The 20,815-nt window shown below is 44.7% G+C and overlaps 1 protein-coding gene and 1 long non-coding RNA gene across 7 annotated transcripts in view; one reads left to right on the forward strand and one right to left on the reverse strand.

Annotated features, from left to right (window-relative positions):
- Positions 1 to 20,815, reverse strand: part of ARL3 (ADP ribosylation factor like GTPase 3) — a 41,307-nt gene that overhangs the window by 9,439 nt on the left and 11,053 nt on the right. For 4 of the 5 annotated variants that reach the window (XM_053668432.1, XM_053668431.1, XM_053668430.1 and 1 more), the window contains exons 3-5: positions 20,189 to 20,305; positions 10,414 to 10,464; positions 8,659 to 8,844 (exon numbers count right to left, since the gene is read on the reverse strand). In XM_053668432.1, the coding sequence (XP_053524407.1) occupies positions 8,659 to 8,844; positions 10,414 to 10,464; positions 20,189 to 20,305 (354 nt within the window). Of the gene's footprint in view, positions 1 to 654; positions 7,997 to 8,658; positions 8,845 to 10,413; positions 10,465 to 20,188; positions 20,306 to 20,815 lie in introns of all 5 variants that reach the window. The other variant, XM_053668433.1, reaches the window with a different exon arrangement.
- On the forward strand, positions 1,384 to 20,195 carry LOC128627935 (uncharacterized). 2 transcript variants are annotated; one of them, XR_008392236.1, is made up of 4 exons: positions 1,384 to 1,439; positions 10,085 to 10,134; positions 16,820 to 16,948; positions 19,106 to 20,195. It is a non-coding gene; the product is annotated as an uncharacterized LOC128627935 (long non-coding RNA). The 2 variants fall into 2 exon arrangements; XR_008392235.1 differs by lacking the exon at positions 1,384 to 1,439 and having other exon boundaries at positions 9,994 to 10,134.

The raw sequence follows: 20,815 nt of genomic DNA on the forward strand, positions 1-20,815 counted from the left end.
GCAGTGACCTCCTGGGGAGGAGGAGGGAGGCCTCTGAGGGCACAGGAGAGAGATGGGAGGGGATGTGCCCAGTGAACTTGAGATGGGTCCTCAGGAACTCCCTCTGAAAAAATAAACACATCTGCCTGGATCCAAGGCCTGATTGAGGAGCTATCAGGAAAGATTCCAGCCATTTTTGGCTTTTTCTAAAAGCTGACCTTTGCTAGGGCATTAAATTCAATAAGCCGCCCTTCTGCTGCCCGGTGTGTTTACAGTGTGGCAGTGTACACTTGGGTTAAATTAAATTTCTTTTTGGAAAAACAAACTAAGTGCAGTGTGTGTTACTAGACACACACTAAGGCAATGTGCATTTATTTCTCTTCGTGCAGCTCTGCAGGCAGGTTTAAAAGGGCCTGGCCAGATTCTTGTAGCTTTAAGTGCTAGCAAGCAGAGGGACTGGGGAGAAGAAGGTCCCCTTAAAGGCACAGTGACCTTGAAAGTGTCCTCTCTTAGAAGGTTGGAGAGGAAGCGAGGTAAAAACCACACAATGCCTACAGCCACTTGGCAGGTGGCATGATTCCTCCTGGATGCCAGGCCTGCCAGAGATGACCTCCTTTTCAACCCCCCCTTGGAGCCACCCCTGAATGCTCTCCCTTTCCCTAGAGTCTCTCTGACCTTCAGGCTTGTGCAGAGTTCCCTTGGACGCCCCGAACAAAATCAGAGAAGGATCCTGCAACAAACTCCTTTCCCCTGCATCTGTGACACAGGCTTACTGAGGTCCCAGGCACATTTGCACATCTCAGGGCATACATGGCATGAAAAGCCCTGCACTTCCTCTGACCACGGACTAGTGGTTGAACCTGAACAGCTGAGCCAGCTTAGAATAATAAATATCAGCTGACACCCTTGGCCATTCGGAGCATTAATCCCCTAAACAATGCTTCACTGCAAAACAACCAGCAGGCATCCTATCTCCTGGCTCATCTGACCATAACCTGAATTGGCAGTGATTAAAACTCCAACACTTGCCACCAGAACACTTGGGCAGGAGGACTGGGGAATCTGCTGGCCATTCCGGAGCAGACCTCTGGGCGTGTGCCGAGGCTGGTGGGCAGCACCTGGTAGCAGCAGGGACAAGGGGGGAGCAACGCTGAGATGGGAGAAAGGTGGCCTCCAAATACCTCTCCAGGTGCAACTGGGTCAGCCACTGACTTGAAAAAGCTGAGGTCAATTTTAAGACCATTTTATGAAAAGGATTAATTTAAAGAGAAGCATGTTTAATTTTGGTAACTAATTGGTTTCCAGGGGGAAAAATGATCACCTGCCAGGAGACAAAATAGATTTTACAAACAAAAGCGGGATGGCTATGATAACGGGCCTCTCTCTGCCTTCTAAGCTGAACGGCTCGGCGCTGCTGTAGCACTTTCCCGCTGCAGGAACCGGGACGGACACCGGGAAAGGTGGGCACCTCTGGGCTTTCTCCTCTGTAGAGACTTGCAATATTTTATCAAATCGGCTTCTCTGGGAAATCAGGAACAGTGTTCCCACACTGTATGAATACTGTTTTTCCCGCTTGTTTTATGGCTGATTACAGAGGGGGGTTCTTTTATCATATGTAACTAACTGAACATGAATGCAGCCAAAGAGATAGGAAAAATATTTACTCAGCTGCAGGGACCCGAAGCAGAATGTGGAGGGTGAGGGGCAGCTTTCTCCTGGGTCTCTGTTAGGGAGGCAGAGGGGATTTAATGGGGGAGCCCTGCTGAGGAGCCCTGTCCTCCAGATGTCTGTGAGGGCCAGCCGTGGCAAAGCCCTCCTAGCCACAGTCCTGCCAACAGAGGGCGCTCAGGGGTCAGCACCCACCAGCTGTCCTGCCAGCCCCAGACTCTGCAGCTGCCGCTTGCATCTTGAAGGTGTGTGAGAAGCATAGGGAGATTTAATAGGGGCCAAGCCCTGTGGCTGTTCTGCCCCGCAGTGTTTAGGGGTGGGGAGTTGGACCTTTTCTGTTGTTACCTGGAGGAGAACCTCGGCTGGAGGTGGGGCTGTCGGGGGAGACGACAGTCAATGGGGATGGGGATAATCCCTCTCCAATCACTTGGGGACAAGCTGGGCCAAGCTGCCCATGGGAAAGGAAAGATAATAGTGCTGTCCAAGATTCCTGAGGGGAGGGTCCATGTCAGGCTAGCTTGAAGTTGTTTCCACAGTAACATGGTGTCTGCCTTACAGTAAACAATTTTTATCTTAAAAACATTTCTTTATCATCTCCTGAGGACATTTTTTTCCATTGCTTTTAAAAGAGAGAGGAAGGGAGGGAGGGAGAAGGAGAGAAGGAAAGAGAGAGAGAAACATGGACTGGTTGCCTTCTCCTACACACCTCCACGGGGGATGAAACCTGTAACCTGGGTAGGTACTCTGACTGGGAATCGAACCTGTGACCTTTCGGTCTATGGGATGATATCCAACCGAGTCACACCAGCCAGGGCTGTATCTATTTAATTAATCCTTGTAACAACCCTGTGAAGTAGGTACTATAATTTCCACATGAAGACACAGGAGCACAGAGCGGTGTGTGGCAGAGGTGGGCTATGAGCCCACGCAGTCTAGCTCTTCCAATGACCACTCCTCAGTGAATGTGGGGAGGTGCTGGAGGGAGGAGCTCTGCCCGAAGCTTAGAGAGAAGCAATTCCAGTAGTTTCTTCCTCAGGACTCCCAAATGACAGTAGGGTCATGAGACTGGGGTGGCCCCAGGCCAAGCTGCCGTGTAGATGGCTGCAGCTCTGAAGGTGCCAGAGACTGTTGTTGGCCACTCAACTCAAGATTCCTGGGCTGCCAGGTGTCTCTGTATGTGGAAGCTGCATAGCTGCCTCGCTGCAAGTCCTGGCATATTAACCTCCACCAAGACTCCCACCTCCAGTGAAAACTCTACTTGTAAGAGACATCATAGCAAGCGGTGGAGCCTTCTGCTCCTCATGTTTAAATTAGTGCTCTATATCATTTTTGCCTTAATTTGGCAAGGCTTTGTTTTTGTAAAACAGACAACTGAGAAAAGGTGATCAGTTACTTGAAAGGTGACTGCTCTGCCTCCAAAGAAGGAAATGAACTCATAGGTTTGTTTAATGGTTGAACCTTTATTGTTAAAAACTGGTCTGACCAAATTTCTGCCCGTCTGATCTTCGTCACGGGGATGGCGATTTTAAAGCCTGAGCAGCCCTCCCCTTCCTCCCTCCACACCTCCCCGCACCAACCTTGCTGAGATGGAATTTAAATTGATTGGCTTTAATTCAATGGAGACTAAAGAGAGACACTGGACCTCAAACACTGAGCTTTGTCTGGCCTCGTGGAGAGGAAACAAATTTTGCCATGTCATGACATCACCCCTGGTATGACCACCGGGAAACACGGAAGGCTGTCCCAACCGTGGGGGGTGGGAACCTACTCATCACAGGTCTCAGTGGACCAGGATTAAAGGCACGACGCTCCTTTCTGTGGGAAAAGTGGGCTCTGACGGCACTGCTCCTTTGAATTTGATCACTCCACGAGGCATGAATCTCTGCTCACCAGTGGGAAGGAAGCAGTGGCCGCCATGGCTGGGTAGGCCTGGGTTTCAATGCCACGAGGCCCACACGTCACATTGGTGACTGTCACATCAGTGACTGCTTTAAGACGGGGAGTAGCTCAGGCCCACGCAGCCTATACCATTGTGCCACTGGGCCCCCAGGGTCAAGGAGCAGCTGGATGCAGCATACATAAAATATTGCTTGCTATTAATATCTCTTTCTGGTGACAAAGGGCACTGTACCAGAGAGGTAGCAAAACCACGTGTCCCAGAGCTTGCTTTCTTAGTCTATAGAGAGGTTTGAAAATTTAAAAATAAACCCGAGGTCTGACTTGCAGATAAGCAGTTCCATGTACACTTGGAGTCAAAAATAACTGATGCCAGGCCTAGAAAGAAGTGGTAAATGTCATTTTTAAAAATACCGAAGTTCTGTTGGTATATTAAGGGAAAAGTCCCCTACACCAAGGAAAAGGAACAAATACAAGAGGCCAGAGCAGCAAATGTTCAGTGTTCATCGGCAAGGCACTCTGACGCCCAGCTCGCACACCAGGGCTCCCGCTGCTAGTGAGTCTACTTCAGCTGGACTATTGCTCCTATTTCGAGAAGGAAGACAGGGAACGTGGGAGGGATGTGAAAAGAAAAGGTGAGCATGGGGTGGGGGCGTGGAGAGGAGTACCTGGGAGAACTTTCTGCTAGTGCAAAGCTACTGGTGTAGGCAAGTCTCTGTTATGACTAAGGCTAGAGACCAAGTTAAAACTACTGATCTCTGCAACTAGAGGGAATTCTATTACAGTACAATTTTAATTAAACACACACATGCGCACATGATGTTTTAGAGAGAAAATGTCTTCAAACATCTGACACTACAACAGCAAAGGACAGCTGTGGTCTGGGGTTCAAATTCAGGTCTGTAGGTGGAATAGATATAAGCCAGATCCTTTGCTCACTATTTTCTAGAAACCCCCAGAAAAGCAGACGAGAGAGCCCTGGGGCTGGCTGTGATACACCGGGAGAGGCCCCGCCAACCCTGGCCCAGCCCCAGGTTGCAGAGGGAGGCAGCCGCCACGGCTGCGAGGCAGTCTGGCTGCAGGGCTGCAGGTTCTCCCATCCAGACATTTTTCAGTTTCTCCTCTTTTTGCCTCCCTCTACTTGACATAATTGGGTCTCTTCTGATTGCTCCTCTGGACTCTGGGCCTCGCAGCTGGCCAGGGTTTCCAAGACTGACGCTCTCCTTCAGCTTCTGGTGTCCTTCGCCTACACTCTGCTCTGGACAGTTTCCCATGAAAGCCTGCTTTAATTACACGGTGGGCTGGCCTCCTGGTCACCACCAATCAGGCAAAGAACTCTCTGGAAGCCCTCAAAAGTCAGTTTCCACACCCAAAACAGGGGCTGTTGAACAACACACGGGACTGCCTGTCCTTGTAAAGACGGCACACATTTTCCAGCAGAACAAGAATCTGAAATCCATCCTGGTAGTCCCTAACTTCCACAACCTTCCAGCACCTGTTGAAGCCCCTCAGGGGAAGCGAGGCACCTGCCCAATGGGTCTGGAAGGCGGAGCTCACTGCCCAGCTGGTCTGCCACCACTGCCCAGCCTCACTCACTGGAAGGCGTTAGTTGGTAGGGCAAGACGGGTCTCTCAAACATTCTGATTAAATTAAACGCATACACAACAAACACAACATAAATAGAGACACTGACCTCCAATACCTAAACCTGTAACAGAAAATCCAGGTCTTTTTAATTTTTTTAGCCTTTGCACATTTTTTCTTTCAGGATCATTAGAGCTGTGGTGGCAGATGTACTTGACCTATTTAATGCCTGGTCATTTTAGCAGCTTTGCCCATCACTGACTGGCTGTCACAGGGCAGTGGGTGGGGAGGGCAGAGAGGGACAAAATAAGAATTTAGGGAATTTTAGTAATTATTATATAGTATCCATGTCTGAAAGTGATCTTATGGACATTTTTCTAGTGAAGTCTTTCATTTTTAGGAACACTTACAACCTTAATAAGAATCACTAAAGGCCTGCTAAAGTGAGCTAGGCAATGCAGAAAAACAATTCCTCCTAAGTGACTCTTGAAAGTGAAAACCAAGACACTGGCTGAGTGGGCAAGAGCTTAGGTCTGAAGTATTACCTGAAAGAGGGACGGGGTCAATCAGTGCCTCACAAGGAAGTGTTTCCACGGAAACTCCGTGACCTTTCTTCAGTCCCCAAAGGTTACCATTAAAGGACAATAGACAGCAGATTCCCTTCTTAATTAACATTTTTATTAAATAACTCATTTCAAATAATAGTTAAATTCTCTAAATTTATATCATTCTATTAACCATTATCTAATCTCATTAACCTTGAAATCCCAGTCTTAACTACCCAATTCTATACACCATGGTACTATCTACTAAACTAATTAAGTGACCTTCAAACTATTTCTCCTCCACATAAAATCATTCCTTTTTTTTTTTTTTGCTCACAGTTCTTTGTTAGATCTCTCTTGACAAAATTTCCGTAAATCCGGTTGCTGAATGTCCCTGATCTAAGAAATTCAACAAAGTCAAAGCATACACGGCTGTCTCCCTTGATTTAAACTGACTCGTTTTAAAGCCCTCTCCGACACTGTGACTGTCCAACAGCTCGCTGCCTCTTTTTTAGTGTAAAGATCCCGTGACTGAAAGGGAAAAGAGCTGGATCTCCGTGACCTCCCCCTGATTGGACAGGGCAGGGTGGGGGCTAGGAAGACAAAGACTAGTGCTCCCTCCCAACCTCCGGGCTCCAGGGAAGAGGAAGGGGAAGAAGCACTCTGGACTCAAATGCCACAACTGATTTTAGATAACTCTAGTCCCTGCTTTTCAATCCCTGAGGCTGGCTGAAGGAACAAGAACCTCACTGTTAGTTCCAGCTTTGCTTTTCCTTCCTTTCAACACTCAGGCCATGTGAAAAAAGATTACAGAGCTGCTGATTCCTACTTCGAAGTAGGCACACAAAATGTGTTTATTTTCTTTAGTCCCACCTCGAGTTTAGAACCCCCAAACTCGAGATGCTCTCAACTGTCTACATGTGTGTTCTAAACCATGGAGTCAGGCAGGTTCTGTCACTGAAGCAGTTTGTACAAACCCCGGAAGGCTCCATCGGCACTATACTAACCTCAGGCCTCAGGAAGGCCACCTTATGCACAATCAAGGGAAATACTGAAGACAAAATTTGATTTTTTAAAAAGATTTTTAAAAAGATTTTATTTATTTATCTTTAGAGGGTAAGAGAAGGAGAGAGGGACAGACATATCAACTTATTATGGTTGCCTCTCATGCATTCCCTGCTGGGAACTGGCCTGCAACCCAGGCATGTGCCCTGACTGGGAATCTAACCGCCATCCTTTGGTTCGCAGGCCTACGCTCAATCCACTGAGCTACACCAGCCAGGGCTGATGTCTTTTTAAAAAGTGAGAAGCTAAATAAAATGATTATTTTACCTATTCAAAAACATCCTGGGTTGTAATATACTTGTTTGACCAGCCTAAATTAAGCTGAAAAATGCAATTAATTTGAAACCTAATAGATCTATAATCATAGATTATAATTTTATAGAGGAGACTTAAGAAGAATGAAACTACTAATGATACTTAGTTCCTTTGTCAAGTGGGATCAGGGGGAGAAGAACAAACTTTATAGTTTTGAATTTTATATACTTTTATATGATTAACAAGGAAAATATATTACTTTTATAACCAGAGTTTAGGAAGGAAGGGAGAAAGGAAGGAAGGAATGAATAACACCTGCCCCCTCCCTGAACCTGAACCTGAACCTCACAGAGAGGCCCACAGAGCTCAAGCATCCACCCTGGGGGGTGTCAGAGCCCCCACCACACACGCCTGCACAGAGAACGTCGGGGATGCAGGTACTGAGGACTGTCGAGGAGGGGTGCTTGTCTCATGCTGACGGTCTGCTCTCAGATCTAAAGGCCAAGCACGGAAATAGGCCCTGATTGTTTGTGTAACAAAAAGAGAAAAACCAAGCAGCACACAGATGGAACAAGTGAGATAAATCTAGAACGTGACTATTTTTCTTGAAATAAAAGCAGTCAGGCAGAGCGGTAAGACAAATCAATGTCAAATATCTTCGGAGAGAGGGAAAGAGAGTATTAGAAAGGAAGCGGAAAGAGGCGGCAGGACAATGGTTGAGAATCAAACGGCAGGCTCGTACCCCAACACTCTGAGTTCCAAGAAAAGCTGACTGGTCATGCCACTGCAGACACATGCCATCTGGCAACGAGGGAAGATACCGCTTTTCTAGATGCTGTTAATGCCCTGCAGCAGCCTAGCCCAGCACTGTCCGATTCTCAGGGCACCGTGTTGCTTCCCTGGCAGGTCCACCAGGTGTTGGGTGAGGTGCGTGGAGCACGCTGGGGGCTTCGGAGTGGCGAAGCAGTCCTGGGGGGCTGCTCCAGGTGTCATCTGGTTTGCGTCTGCTTGGAAGGACGCATCCTGTCTATCATTCTTTGAGGACAGAGCCTCCCAGTTGTCTCAGATGCACAACTGTTTTCTGCCCTAAATAACATCAAATGAAGGGGAGCCTGCTCTTCCTTCATATATAGTTCCTCAGTTTAAAATGTGGGGCTCATTGTCAGCAGTAGTCTCCCAGTGGGAAACCAAACAGAAGTAGCAGGAAACAGACACCAACTCTGAAAACAGTGGAGATGGCCGACAGGCAAAAACAAAACACTTCTATGGGGTAACTAGTGTGCATAATTGCTGCTGGCTATTACTTTGGGAGTACATGTATTTAGCATCCACAGTATGAGATACAACTCCAACCCTAATCAGCAAAGAATCCCAGAGTTAGCAGCATCCTCTGTCTTCTGTTCCGACCTCCTATCTAACTGGGTAAAACCCACTGGATGGTGGGCGCTTGTGTGGGGTGGTTTGTCTTTCCTAAAATAGTTAATGTATCATGTTTGGTTTTAAGTGAAAAGAACTAAACTCTCCATGCCCTTCACACCCTGGATTGCTCCTCTGGCCATCAAAGGTTATTTGTTTCATGTCCCTCCTACCTGAGTCCAACCAATGAGACAGACTACTTTGGTTGGCTGCTGTGTGGCCACGTGACCAAGCCTCCCGGTCATCTCACCTGAACGCCCTCTCCTGTGAGAGCTGAGCAAGACTGGATCTGCCAGACTCGGTCTCGGATGGTGTGCAGGTTCAGTCCTTCTGCAATTTCAGAGGCAGGGGCCGCTGTGAGCAAATCCTGCTTATTAGCAAAGATGAGCACTGGAACACAATTTAGCTTTTCTTCCTCCAGTAATTCAGCTAGTTCCTGGATCATTTTGAGAATGGATGGGGAGGAAAGGACAAAAGCTATGATATTTAACCATTCACTTCTAATGAGAAAAAAACAAAACAGTTCCGCTGATCTATTAGCAACTTTCCAGAGCAGTGGTTCTGAAACCTGAGACTGAGGAAGAACCCCCTGGCAGAGTGCTGGGCCTTCCCTGAGACACCGACTTTGGGAAGTCTGAGCAGGGCCCAGGCATTTGCATTTTTAACCAGCTCCCCTGCAGTAGTTCTGCTATAGGGATTCACAGAGGGCACTTTGAGAAACACTGTTCAAGGCAGAATACAAGTTGTGGTGAGAAACTTAAAACTTAACAAAGGTTGTTATCTGCAAATAACTTTCAATGAATATATGTATATACACACATATCTTAAAATATAAACTGAAAATGACAATTACTTTAAAGGCTATAAATTCTACTTTATCAATCTTTGTCTCCAAAACATGCACATGCATTATACTTCATCCAACCTGTATTCTAAAATACCTGTGTTAGTCCATCTGGCATGGTCTCTGATTTTTAGGCTATTGGTTGGGGTCTAAACTGAATGTTGATTCTGTTTGCAGTCAGTATAGGAGAGGGTGTATACTTACCTAAATACAAGGACCCAGCTCTCCCCATTAAATCCACATTTTAAGTCTACTTAAGACACCTGGGCCGTCAGAGAGAACCGGAGGGCTCAAGAGGCAGAAAGTTACCTGACACCCTTCACCTTCAAGCTCATGTTTAGCATTAGTTCACGGGAGTGATGATCCAGAAATCATCAAGGTGTATGGGGTTTTCTCCAAGAGTCTGGAGAGTTCTCAACTAATTTCCAGGAAAAAGGAACATAAACATGGGGACTGCTACATTTGGAAGGCTACTTGTGGTAGCTTAGGACACAAGCCAAGGACTCCACCGTAAAGTGTAATCATGCTTCTCCAAAGAGGCCACTCTACTCCTTCCTTCTTATCAGCGTACTCAGTCAGCGGTCGACCCACTGCTTCTCTATTTGAAACTGTGCACACAAACGGCCCTGTGTAATCATGTTGACATGGACTCTGCAGTTGAAGCCATATTTGGGTTCAAAGTATACCTATCTCTTGGCTTGGCAACAAAAGCAGCTTAGTCTTGGCTTGCACATTTCCTCCCATCCCTTTGAATTTGTTAACGTTGCCCTTGGATCAACTAGGCTGTCATTGAAAAACATATATAGAAATAATAAGTGAATTGTTCCTCTAGGTTCATTCCTACATGGCCTGGGAAGAAACCTGAAGAGCTTGGGCATGGTGGTAAGTCCCATTTGCTTATACCTTGTTTATTCGATTTGATTTAAACTAAAAGGCTTTACTCAAAAAAAAACTGTTTAAAGAATTCTGAACTAATTTCTTTTTAGGCAACTGGTAATTCTGCCTGCTTGCCGGAATGACTGTCTTGTTTAAACTGCAAAGATTGAACAAAAAACAAAATAAAAAAATAAACAAAAAAACCCTCTCTCTCTCATACATTTACCAGGCAGATTAATGAATACCCAGTTATTTGTGAAATAGCTCAACAGAAGAATCATTTACCTGGCCCGTCTCTTCAAATCTTTTTCTGTCTGCGCTGTCAATGACATATATCTGCAATGGAGGAGAGGGTTATGTCAGTGAGCAGCTACGGGAAAGACACAGCACCTTCTGTGGAGGGAGCAGATGATCCTGTCAGCCAATTTCACAGGCGCGCAGCATACAGAAATTGAGCTGGTGACTCTTACCTCAACTGTATGCAAAATAACCAAATAATTAATTAATCAATTAAATGGGAGGTGCCCCAAAATACCTCCAGCAAAGCTCCAAAGTAAAGAGTCAGTAGAGTCAAGCAGGATGAAAATAGCTTCATTTACGGGGCATTCATTAAACATTCTTGCAAGATTTACCATATTAATCCTGGTTACAACTGTGTGAGACAACTTCATTATTTTCCCATGTTATACATAAATAAACATAAACTCAAAGATGTTAAATAACTTGCTCCAGTTATATCAGGTACTTGACAAAACTGGGATTCAAACTCAAGTGCACCTCACAGTAAACTCCAGAGTCACTCCTTTTTTTAAAAAAATATTATGTTTATTTATTTTTAGAGAGAGGGGGAGAAACATTGGCCCAAAACCCAGGCATGTGCCCTGATTGGGTATTGAACCTGTGACCATTCTGTTGGCAGGCTGGTGCCCAGTCCACTGAGCCACACAGCCAGGGCTACGGTTGCTCTTAAACACTCTGCTAGTACTGCATCCTAAGATGTTTGGAATGGACGGTGCTTTGAGACATCTACAGATCTTTTGGACATCATTACTGCGAAAGCGTCATTTGCAGTATTAACGATGCGCTGACTTCATGCGCTGAGGCAGGAGCCCCAGTGATCTCTGTCCCTTCCTACCCGCACAGGCTGCTCGGAGGTTAGGAGCAGGTACCGGGAACAGAAACAGCATGCTTGGTCTTCACCAGAGGAAGAGAAGTCTTGAGATGCACCGTAAATTATAAGTCTGAAGCTTTCCCTCCCATTGCTGAATTTTTAAACTTTTAATTTTTATTGATTTTAGATAGAGAAAGGGAGAGACAGACAAACATCAATTTGTTGTTCCACTTATACGACGCTCTAACCAGTGGAGCTATGGGGCCAGGGCTCACTGAATTTTATTTGTTGCACAAACAACATCCTATAACAATAAAGAAAATATGGGAAGACCAAAAAAGAAAGTCATCTATCGTTACAGAACCCAAACACATTATTTTAATTTCTTATGAAAGTTCTCTTTTAATTCTTCATATGAAACTTTAAAAAGAAAATCATATATAATTTTGTAGTATTTTAAAAAATTAAATGATATATTAAATGTTTTCCCAGTTGCTAATCTTAAAAGTTATCAAATTTTCTAACTTCCTTTAAAAAATTTAGAACTGTTATTAGATTAATGGTACAATGAAAACATTCTTTTATTTATTAAAATTTTATTGATTTTAAAGAGAAAGAGGGAGACACATACACACACACACTGATTTGCTGTTCCGCTTATTTATGCATTCATGGGTTGATTCTTTTTTTTTTTTGGTATTAGTTTAAGTTTCTTTTTATTTATTTTTCTTTACTTTAAAAAAATTTTTGTTATTCAAGTACAATTTTCTGCCTTTTACCCCCATCCCAACCCACCCCACGCCCCCCCCCCCCTCCCCACCCCCCCCACCACCCCCCTTTAGTCCATGTGTCCTTTATACTTGTTCCTGCTCATGGGTTGATTCTTATATGTGCTCTGACTGGGGATCAAACCTGCAACCTTGGTGTATTGGGATGATGCTCTAACCAACTGAGCTACCTGGCCAGGGCCTTTAAATGCCATTTTAAAAGAGCATACAAACCCTGGCTGGTGAAGCTCAGTGGATTGAGCGCGGGCCTGTGAACCAGAGTATTGCGGTTCGATTCCCAGTCAGGGCACGTGCCTGGGTTGCAGGCCAGTTCCCAGAAGCGGACACACGAGAGGCAACCACACATTGAAATTTCTTTCCCTATCTCCTTCCCTTCCCCTCTAAAAATAAATAAATAAAATCTTAAAAAAAAAGAAACCGTTCTATTTAAAAAAATAATAATAAAAGAGCATACAATAAGTCCTCATTTAATGTCACTGATAGATTCTGTAATTTTAAGTGAAACCACAAATAACAAAGCCAGTTTTACCACAGGCTAACTGACATGAGTGAAGTTCCCACAGCATCTCAATGTTACAATCAAACAATGTGAACAAAATGACATTATTCAGGGCCTTGCTGTATTCATTTAAAAACAACAAAAAGCAATCAACTCTTATTTTTACATGCCTTAAGTGACATGAACTTATATACTATAATGCACAGACATTTCCGTATGCAGGTCAAATTCTGTGCTACTTGAAAACTTGTTTCCTTTGAAAGAAAACGATTAAAATTCCTTTGCTTAATGTACCTCATTTAGAATCAATCACTGGTGCCAAATACACCAGGAACCAAGCTCAGCCTTTCCTCTGAAGAAGATCCTGTTTCTACCTGTGTTTCTTCCATGGAGAATCATAAAGGAAGGAGGATGGATGTGTTTGATCTCAGTGTTTTCTCTTTTGCAGCCTTATTATTATTGTTGTTAATATTACTCTGGACCCAGGGTCAGTAAATGCAGTAATGGGCTCCGCACAGCACAGACACCCAGAATTCCGCACCGTTTTGCACCAGTGAGGCTCATATTTTTCAAGTAGGAGAAATGGTGTAAACACAGACACAGAAAGAAGAAATGTAACGGGAGCGTGAACCTCAATTTAAAAGACCTAATGAGAATTATCTGAGCCTCCACAGTGGATTAGGATTATCTGCAGACAGGTAACAGTCCAAAATGTGAGAGGGAAGAGGGTCAGGTGTGATCACTGGGAGGGTGTTTTGGGCTCAGAGGGCTTCCCAGAGGCTGTGTGCAGGTCTCTGGGTAAGAAAGGAATTACAAAGCAGGAAAAAATGTGCTTGCGAGCAAAGGCTATGAGTAACTAGTTTAGGGCAGAAAAGAAGAGGCTGAGACAAGGCTGAAAACACAGACACACAGTTAAGAAATCCATGTTTGATGTGATGAAAAGCAGTTGGGGGAGGAAAATGAGCCATGGGAAGGGTTTTAATGACAAGAGAGATGATACCAGAGAATTCAGTGGCTGAAGATCAATGAGAAGAAAGTTTTAACTTTTATTTCTAATTACTTGCCAAATTACTTGCTAATTACTGCTTGGACATAAAATTTCACAGGAATGCTTCCATTAAAATATTCAAAAGGAAGGTTTTCCTAAACTATATTCTTCCTATCACTTAGCATAATTTTTATAAAATTGGACAATTACTACACAATAATTCCAGGAAGAAGCCTATGAAATAACTGCCCCATGGATCAGGGGCCAAATGAAAGAGCCATAAGTACCAGGTCATCTGCTGACACACCAATTTGCTGTTCTTCAATGACGTAAACTTGTCTGGGTTGCTTCTCACCCCCACCCATGCCGCCCAGTATCTGTTTAATTCTGGTCAACAGATAAAGATAAGGATAGCCTCATCTTTTAAAAAAAATAATATAGCTGTTAATCTAATCAATTTTTAAATGCAGAACTAAATAAATAATAAAAAATACTCAAAATATCAGATAAAATGAAACATTTATAGTGCTTCTGACTGATCTAAAAACATTATGGACCTTCAAAAATCAAGATTCATAAATGAATAACCAATAAAAATAGTCGGAAAGTATGAGATAAAGTGAAATATCTATAGTGCTTCTGACTGACCTTAAAACATTATGGGCCTTCAACGATCAAGTTTCACAAACCTGTTCTAAAATACAGTTATCCATGGCACTGGGAATGATGCTTTAAGCAGAGCCAATCCACGCTTCCCTGGAAACTGCTTTGAAATCGTTATTCGGTTGTGGGAGGAAGACCTAGAGAAGAGGGTTTTTTTCTGACGCAAGTTCAGCCCGCTCGCTAGCTCAGGATTACCCAGAGACTGTGTGCAGCCAGTGAAGGGAGGGCTCTTTGTTTCTCCTGCCGCTGGTCCTCCTCCCTCCTGCTGCCACCTTTTGGCCACTTTATTGCTCCCATGTATTTCTTCACCAGAGGGACAGGCAGAGAAAGAGATGAAGAGATGACACTAAAATGAGCGGCTTTTTAAACAAATGTTGAGCGAAAGTCTAAAAGGAGGTTGAAACTAATACATGAGGTTTCTGGATAACGTGTGGTTTTCAATTATGCGTGCCCAGTAGTCTGGCTGCTCAAGTGTGAGGGGACACTCTGGAAAGGCTACATGGAACAGCTGTTTGAGACCTCACTTGGTATCTTGCACTTTGGGTGTGGGAATGATGACGAAGTTACTTTGTTTAAATTATGTTGCATTTAAACACAAAACCTGTAACAACAGTGTAAATGGGGCTTAGTAATCATATGAATATACCTTGCAAAAAATGAGGTATTTGTATCTATCAAAAGGCTGTTATTTCCTGGCCTACAAGGTGGAAGACACTCTGTTCCCTCCCTTCTACCAGGCCTCAGGTTTTAGTTCTTCGTCACTTCCCTCAGGTCTTCTCGGTGTCATCTGCCCTGGGAATAACTTTGGCACTTTTACGAGCTGCCCTCTTTCAAACTCCTAGAGAACCGTTTAATGCTCTAAAGAAATCTTCTCCTGTAAGGGGTCAGGTAGTAAATATTTTTGGTTTTGTGGCCCACACAAGCTCTTTCACAACCATTGAAACTTTGCCGTCATGATGTGAAAGCAACCACAAAATACAGGGTGGATGAAATAAATAAGAAAAATTTAAAAATGAAAAAAAAAGCAAGCTACTATTAAAAAAAAACTAAGATGAGCAAAAGTAGATTTACAGTTGTGAGTGTGCAAAACACAGAGTTTATACTTGTATTATTATCAATTATTGCATTATTTATTTGTATTACAACTGTAAACCTACTTTTGCCCACCCTTGTATACAAACAAGTGGATGTGGCTTCTTACAACAGAACTTTATTTATGGACACTGAAATCTGAATTTCATTTCATTTTCGTGTGATGAAACCTTATTCTTTTGATTGTTTTCAACCATCTGAAAATATAAAAACCATTACTGGCTTACAAGCTATAGAATAACAGAAGGCAGGCTGAATCACTGCTCTGCAGTGAGAATTTATTTGATCCGGAGATAACTGGCAGCTGCATGTGTCAAGCCTTAGGACTGCTGTGGAAGTGGTGGAGAACTATTTCCACCGATGGAAAACTATTACACAAACAGACTAGTATGACCCATCAACTCCTGCCACTCCGAGGTGCTACAAACCTGGCAAACTGGCCTAGAGTTACCACGCCTTAGAATCTAACCCCAGGGGCTCTGCTGCTCCCCAAGATCTGCTTAACTTCAAACCACACTGGAAAGTCATGGACTGTTGACACTGAATCCAAAACACTGTCTGGTACCAGGCAGCATAACATAGCTGGTAGAAACTCCTGCAGGGTTGTTCCAGGGATGTTCGCTGGATTGCTCGCCAGTTCCTGGGCCCTCTCCACAGGAGAGTGGCATCCAGGGCTGAATTACAACAGCCTTGCAGTCTACCCTGAAGGTGTTGGAGTTTATGATTTAAAATTACCATGGCCTGTAGACCAAAGAGTTTCTGAGACCTCCTTACGGAGCCTTGGAGTCATTCACGTCCTTATAAACTGCTCTTATTTGAGTATTTTTTGTAAAGAGGTTTTGTTTATTTATTTTCAGAGAGAGGGAAGGGAGGGAGAAAGAGAGGGAGGGGAACATCAATGTGTGGTTGCCTCTCATGTTGTGCCCCCTACTGGAGACCCGGCCTGCAGCCCAGGCATGTGCCCTGACTGGGAACTGACCCTTTGGTTTGTAGGCCATGCTCAGGCTGAATATTTCTTTCCAAGTTCTTTAATCTGCTGGATGAACAGACAGAACTGTTATTTCTCTCAACCACCTGCTTTTTCTCCCCTTTTGACTCAAAAAGCAAAAGAGGATCTAAAGCTCCTTTCCCAATTTTGCTGAGATGTAACTGGCAATAGCACTGTACAAGGCATAAACATAATGATTTGAATGGGCATGGATCTGCTTAAAATACTACTTTAGAAAAGTGGTGGTAGTGGAGATGAAACAGCAGATTGCCAAAACCGAAATTAAGGAAGCTGGTGACGGGTAGGTAGCTTGGCTTCCATTACATTATTTTCTTGACCTTTACATAACTTGGAAAACTTCTAAAATTAAAGAATTCTATTTCAAGAAGAGACAAATTATTTGAGATTACAGAAGTTTCTTCCTATCTTAAAGGGATTTTTTTCTTTTCTGTTCTCCTAGAAGGTATATAATACGTTTTGGAAGAATCGCTGGTTGACTAGATGGATAGATGGATAGAATCGTGTGTCTCATCTTTTTCTTCCATCTTTAATCTGGCACCAGGAATACAGTGGAACGTGGCTTCACCGAGAGCCAGGAACGCGACGAGCGGGTGCCGCCCGACACGGACCTTGTGCATGTTTGCTGCTCGCACGCTGCCACACTCGGTGCTGGTCTCCATCAGGGGCCGGGGTGAGTGGATGGATTCACCACGCACACCCCAGCTGTGACGGAGGTGCTCTGCCCACTTTACTGTTTTGTTTTGTTTTTAGATTTTACTTATTTATTTTTAGAGAGACAGGAAGAAAGAGAGGGAGAGAAACATCAATATGCAAGAGACTTCAGTTGGCTGCCTCTAACACGCCCCCGCCTAGGGGCCTGGCCCACAACCCAGGAGTGTGCCCTGACAGGGAATTGAACTGGTGACCTTTTGGGTTGCAGGTCAGAGCTGAATCCACTGAGCCATACCAGCTAGGGCTGCTCTACTCATTTTTTAAAATGGAATTTGTTTTTATGATTTTATTTTATTTTTAAATATTTTATTTATTTTTAGAGTCAGGGGAAGGGAAGGAGAAAGAGTGGGAGAGAAACATCAATGTGTGGTTGCCTCTCATGTGTCCCCCACTGGGGACCTGGCCTGCAACCCAGGCATGTGCTCCGACTGGGAATCAAACCAGCGACCCTTTGCTTCACAGGCCCATGCTCAATCCAATGAACCACACCAGCCAGGGCATGTTTTTATAATTTTAAATATTGTATTTACTTATTTTCAGAGAGAGAGGAAGGAGAAAGAGAGAGAGAAACACTGATCGGTTGTCCCTGACTGGGAATCGAACAGGCAACCTTTCAGGCCAGCACTCAGTCCGCTGAGCCACACCAGCCAGGGCTGCTCTACTCATTTTATGGAAGGGAATCCACAGTCCCCAGACTTGGCCACAATGATGCACAATCATAGAACCTTAAAGTTGGAAGGGAATGTAAATGTTATAGAACTCCACATGCTCCCTAATGTCAGAATCCATCTGTAACAATCATCCATTTCATCTATTCGGTGCTTTTCTCAGCACTTTGCTTTAGAGCAAAACAAAGTTCCTGTCTTCACTGAACTCACATTCCAGTGGGGAAGAAGGCAATAAATAAACATATGTTTGAGATGACAGGTGCTAATAAATCTGGTAAAGGAAGAAAAAAAGCAGAGACAAACCGTAGTGCCAGAGGGTCACAATTTTAAATACAGTCATCAGAGAAGGTCTCCTGGTAAGGCGACACGTGAGCAGAAACTTGAAGGAGGTGAAGGAATAAGCATGAGGATGTCTAGGGAGAAAGAATCCTAGCATGGAAAGAGCTATGACAAAGGCCCCCAGGTCGGAGCCTGCTAGTGTTCTGGGGACTCAGCAAGGAAGCCAGTGTGGCTGGCACTGAGTTAGAAGGGGGACATGAGTCAGACAGGTAAGAAAAGCCAGAAGGTAGGGGGCCTTGGAGGCCTCTGGAAGGCTTTTACTCTGAGACGGGAAGCATATGCCTTAACAGGGTCATGAGAGCTACAGTGTCGAGAAGCGTCTTCCGGGGCGAGGCGACAGTAAGGAGACCAGTTAGGGTGCTGCTGTACCGATCAGTGCACAGGAGCAGTGAGGGTGGAAGAAGCTGGCTGCTGGCAATACTCGGAAGGTGGGACTGACGGGCTTGACTGGTGGATCCCGTGAAGGGAAGGAGAGGACAAGGAGCCAAGGAAGACTCCAGATCTGTCATTTACTGAGAAGACCGTAGGAGGGGCAGTTTCGGGCGGGGGGTGGGTGAAGACACAAATTTGGTTTTGGATATGTTGAGGGTGAAGGGACTTACCAGCCTCTTAAGTGGAGATGTCAAATAGGCAACTGGCCATGTGAGACTGAGTTCCAGGCTGGAGCTAACATTTTGGGATTTACCACCATGTAGGAAGTGATTAGCACCTGGAACCAGAGATGGGGAAGAAAAACACAGGCCTGAACCATGAGGGCGCTGCAGCCAACCTGTGGAAGTTAGGAGGCGCGGAAAACCGCACCAGCGGAGATGGAGGAGGAGCCAGTGAGATGGGAGGAAAATCGAGACAATGGTATTCTTGAAGCTGAGGAAAGACAGTGCTTCAAGGGCAGCATCCCAACCCTGTTAAATGTGCTGACAGGTCAAGCAAGGTGAGCACTGAGCACTGAACGTGGGACTTAGCAACGTGGAATTCCTCATGAGCCAGAGTGACTGGGAGGAGAGGACAGAGAACTCTCATAAGGAGTTTCGTTGTGAAGAGAGGCCGAGGAATGGGATGATATCTAGAGAAGAGTCCAGAGCGGGGACAAGTCTGTGTTTTTTAAACAGGAGAAACTACAGGACACGGGCGTGCTGAGAGGCATGACGCAGCGGGAAGAGACGCGAGGGAAGCAGCAGCAGAATGAAGTATCTGAGATGCAGGATGATTCCCGCAGGCAAGGAAGACACAGGTGTGGCCGACAGTGCAGTGTGCTGTCTATGTCACAACTGAAATAAACGCAAACTTTCAGTTCAAAGTTAGTAAAAATAATAATGCATTTTTTCCTATCCAAGTTCCTAAGACCCCCTAGTTTTAGGGTGCAAAGAGGAGAGTGAGGGACTAAGACAGGGTGAGTGACAAGATCATTGGAGGAACACAGACTGAGAGGCTGAGGTACGGGCGAAAGCATGTAGTCGGACAGTGGAATCTAAGAATTCCGAAACAGCGGTCCTAGAGAATGTGACAGGGAGCTGGGAGCTACCACTCCGGCGTCTGCCTGAGCCAGGGCCATCTCAGCCCAGGAGTCCCCACTGCGTGGGGCAGCAACTTCTAATTCTGGACAGTTACAATTATAGGAACCTTCCTCCTTATTCTGAGTTCATCTCTACCACCTAATACTCACCAAACTGCTCTTTGTCCACTCCTTTAGAAATATGTATAATGAAGCTAATCTCTCTGACTTAGAACAGTTCTTAAAACAACTGAAGACAGTCACAAGTGTCTTCTTTTCCAGGAAGGACATTGAGCATCAGGTCTTTCAAGCGTTCCTTACACAACGTTGTTTCCAGGAGTCTCACTATCTTCACTGCTCAGGTTGGGATACACCTGATGCGTTAAAATCCTTGGGATGACAGAGTTAGTGGCTCAGTTTTCTGACTTCCCTTCTGCTGTTCAAATCACCATGGTAATCAATAAATACTTCATTTGCCATGGTGGGTGTGGGCACAGCATCGTTATTGAGCAACAGCAAAACATTATACAAGTTTTACAAAGAGGTTTCTCCCTCACAGTCTGGAGCCTTCTGCTAGCCCTACATCCATGGTGATTAACATTACGGCAATGGAATTATTGACAAGAAAGAGCACTACAGTGTTAATGTTCCTAACATGGCAGAAAAGACTATGAATTAACACATCAAAAGGAGTACTTACAAGAATATCGGTGTTTTCAAAATAATTCCTCCAGTATGGTCTGATTTTCCTCTGCCCGCCAATGTCCCATACGTTCAGTTTAAAACCTTGTGACTGCACACTTTTGATGTTAAAACCCTGCAATAGAAAAGGCAAAAAAACCAAGTTTTACTAAGCTTCGGGATCACAATTTTGATGAAGTTTTATTTGACAGCTACGTTACTGACAAGCTCTGAGGTGCTCTGCCAGATGTGACACTGGAAATACTGCAAACGGTTTGCTCTGACAGGGAAGAAAGAGCCGTGCTTACACATGTGCATTTCATTCAGGTGGTAGAGTCAGGGTTATAACATCATGGCTACTGTGATGTGCTCTCCATAACGAGTACACACACACACACATACACACACACACGCCTGCTGGGGACAACTTGGTATGAAAATAGTTTTGATAACACAGACCACACCCCTGATGAGTCCTCAGGATGGTGAAATGTAACAGGACACTACATATAGTGTCCTGTTAAAGGACAACTCCTCTAAACTGAGAAAAAAACCAAAGCGGGGCCCTAGCTAGTGTAGTTCAGTGGATTGAGCATGGGCCTGTAAAGCAAAGGGTTGCTGGTTCGATTCCCAGTCAGGGTACATG

Source organism: Artibeus jamaicensis, unplaced genomic scaffold, assembly GCF_021234435.1.
Source record: "Artibeus jamaicensis isolate MK-2021 breed Jamaican fruit bat unplaced genomic scaffold, CSHL_Jam_final contig_490, whole genome shotgun sequence".
In the NCBI taxonomy this organism is placed as follows: domain Eukaryota; kingdom Metazoa; phylum Chordata; class Mammalia; order Chiroptera; family Phyllostomidae; genus Artibeus; species Artibeus jamaicensis.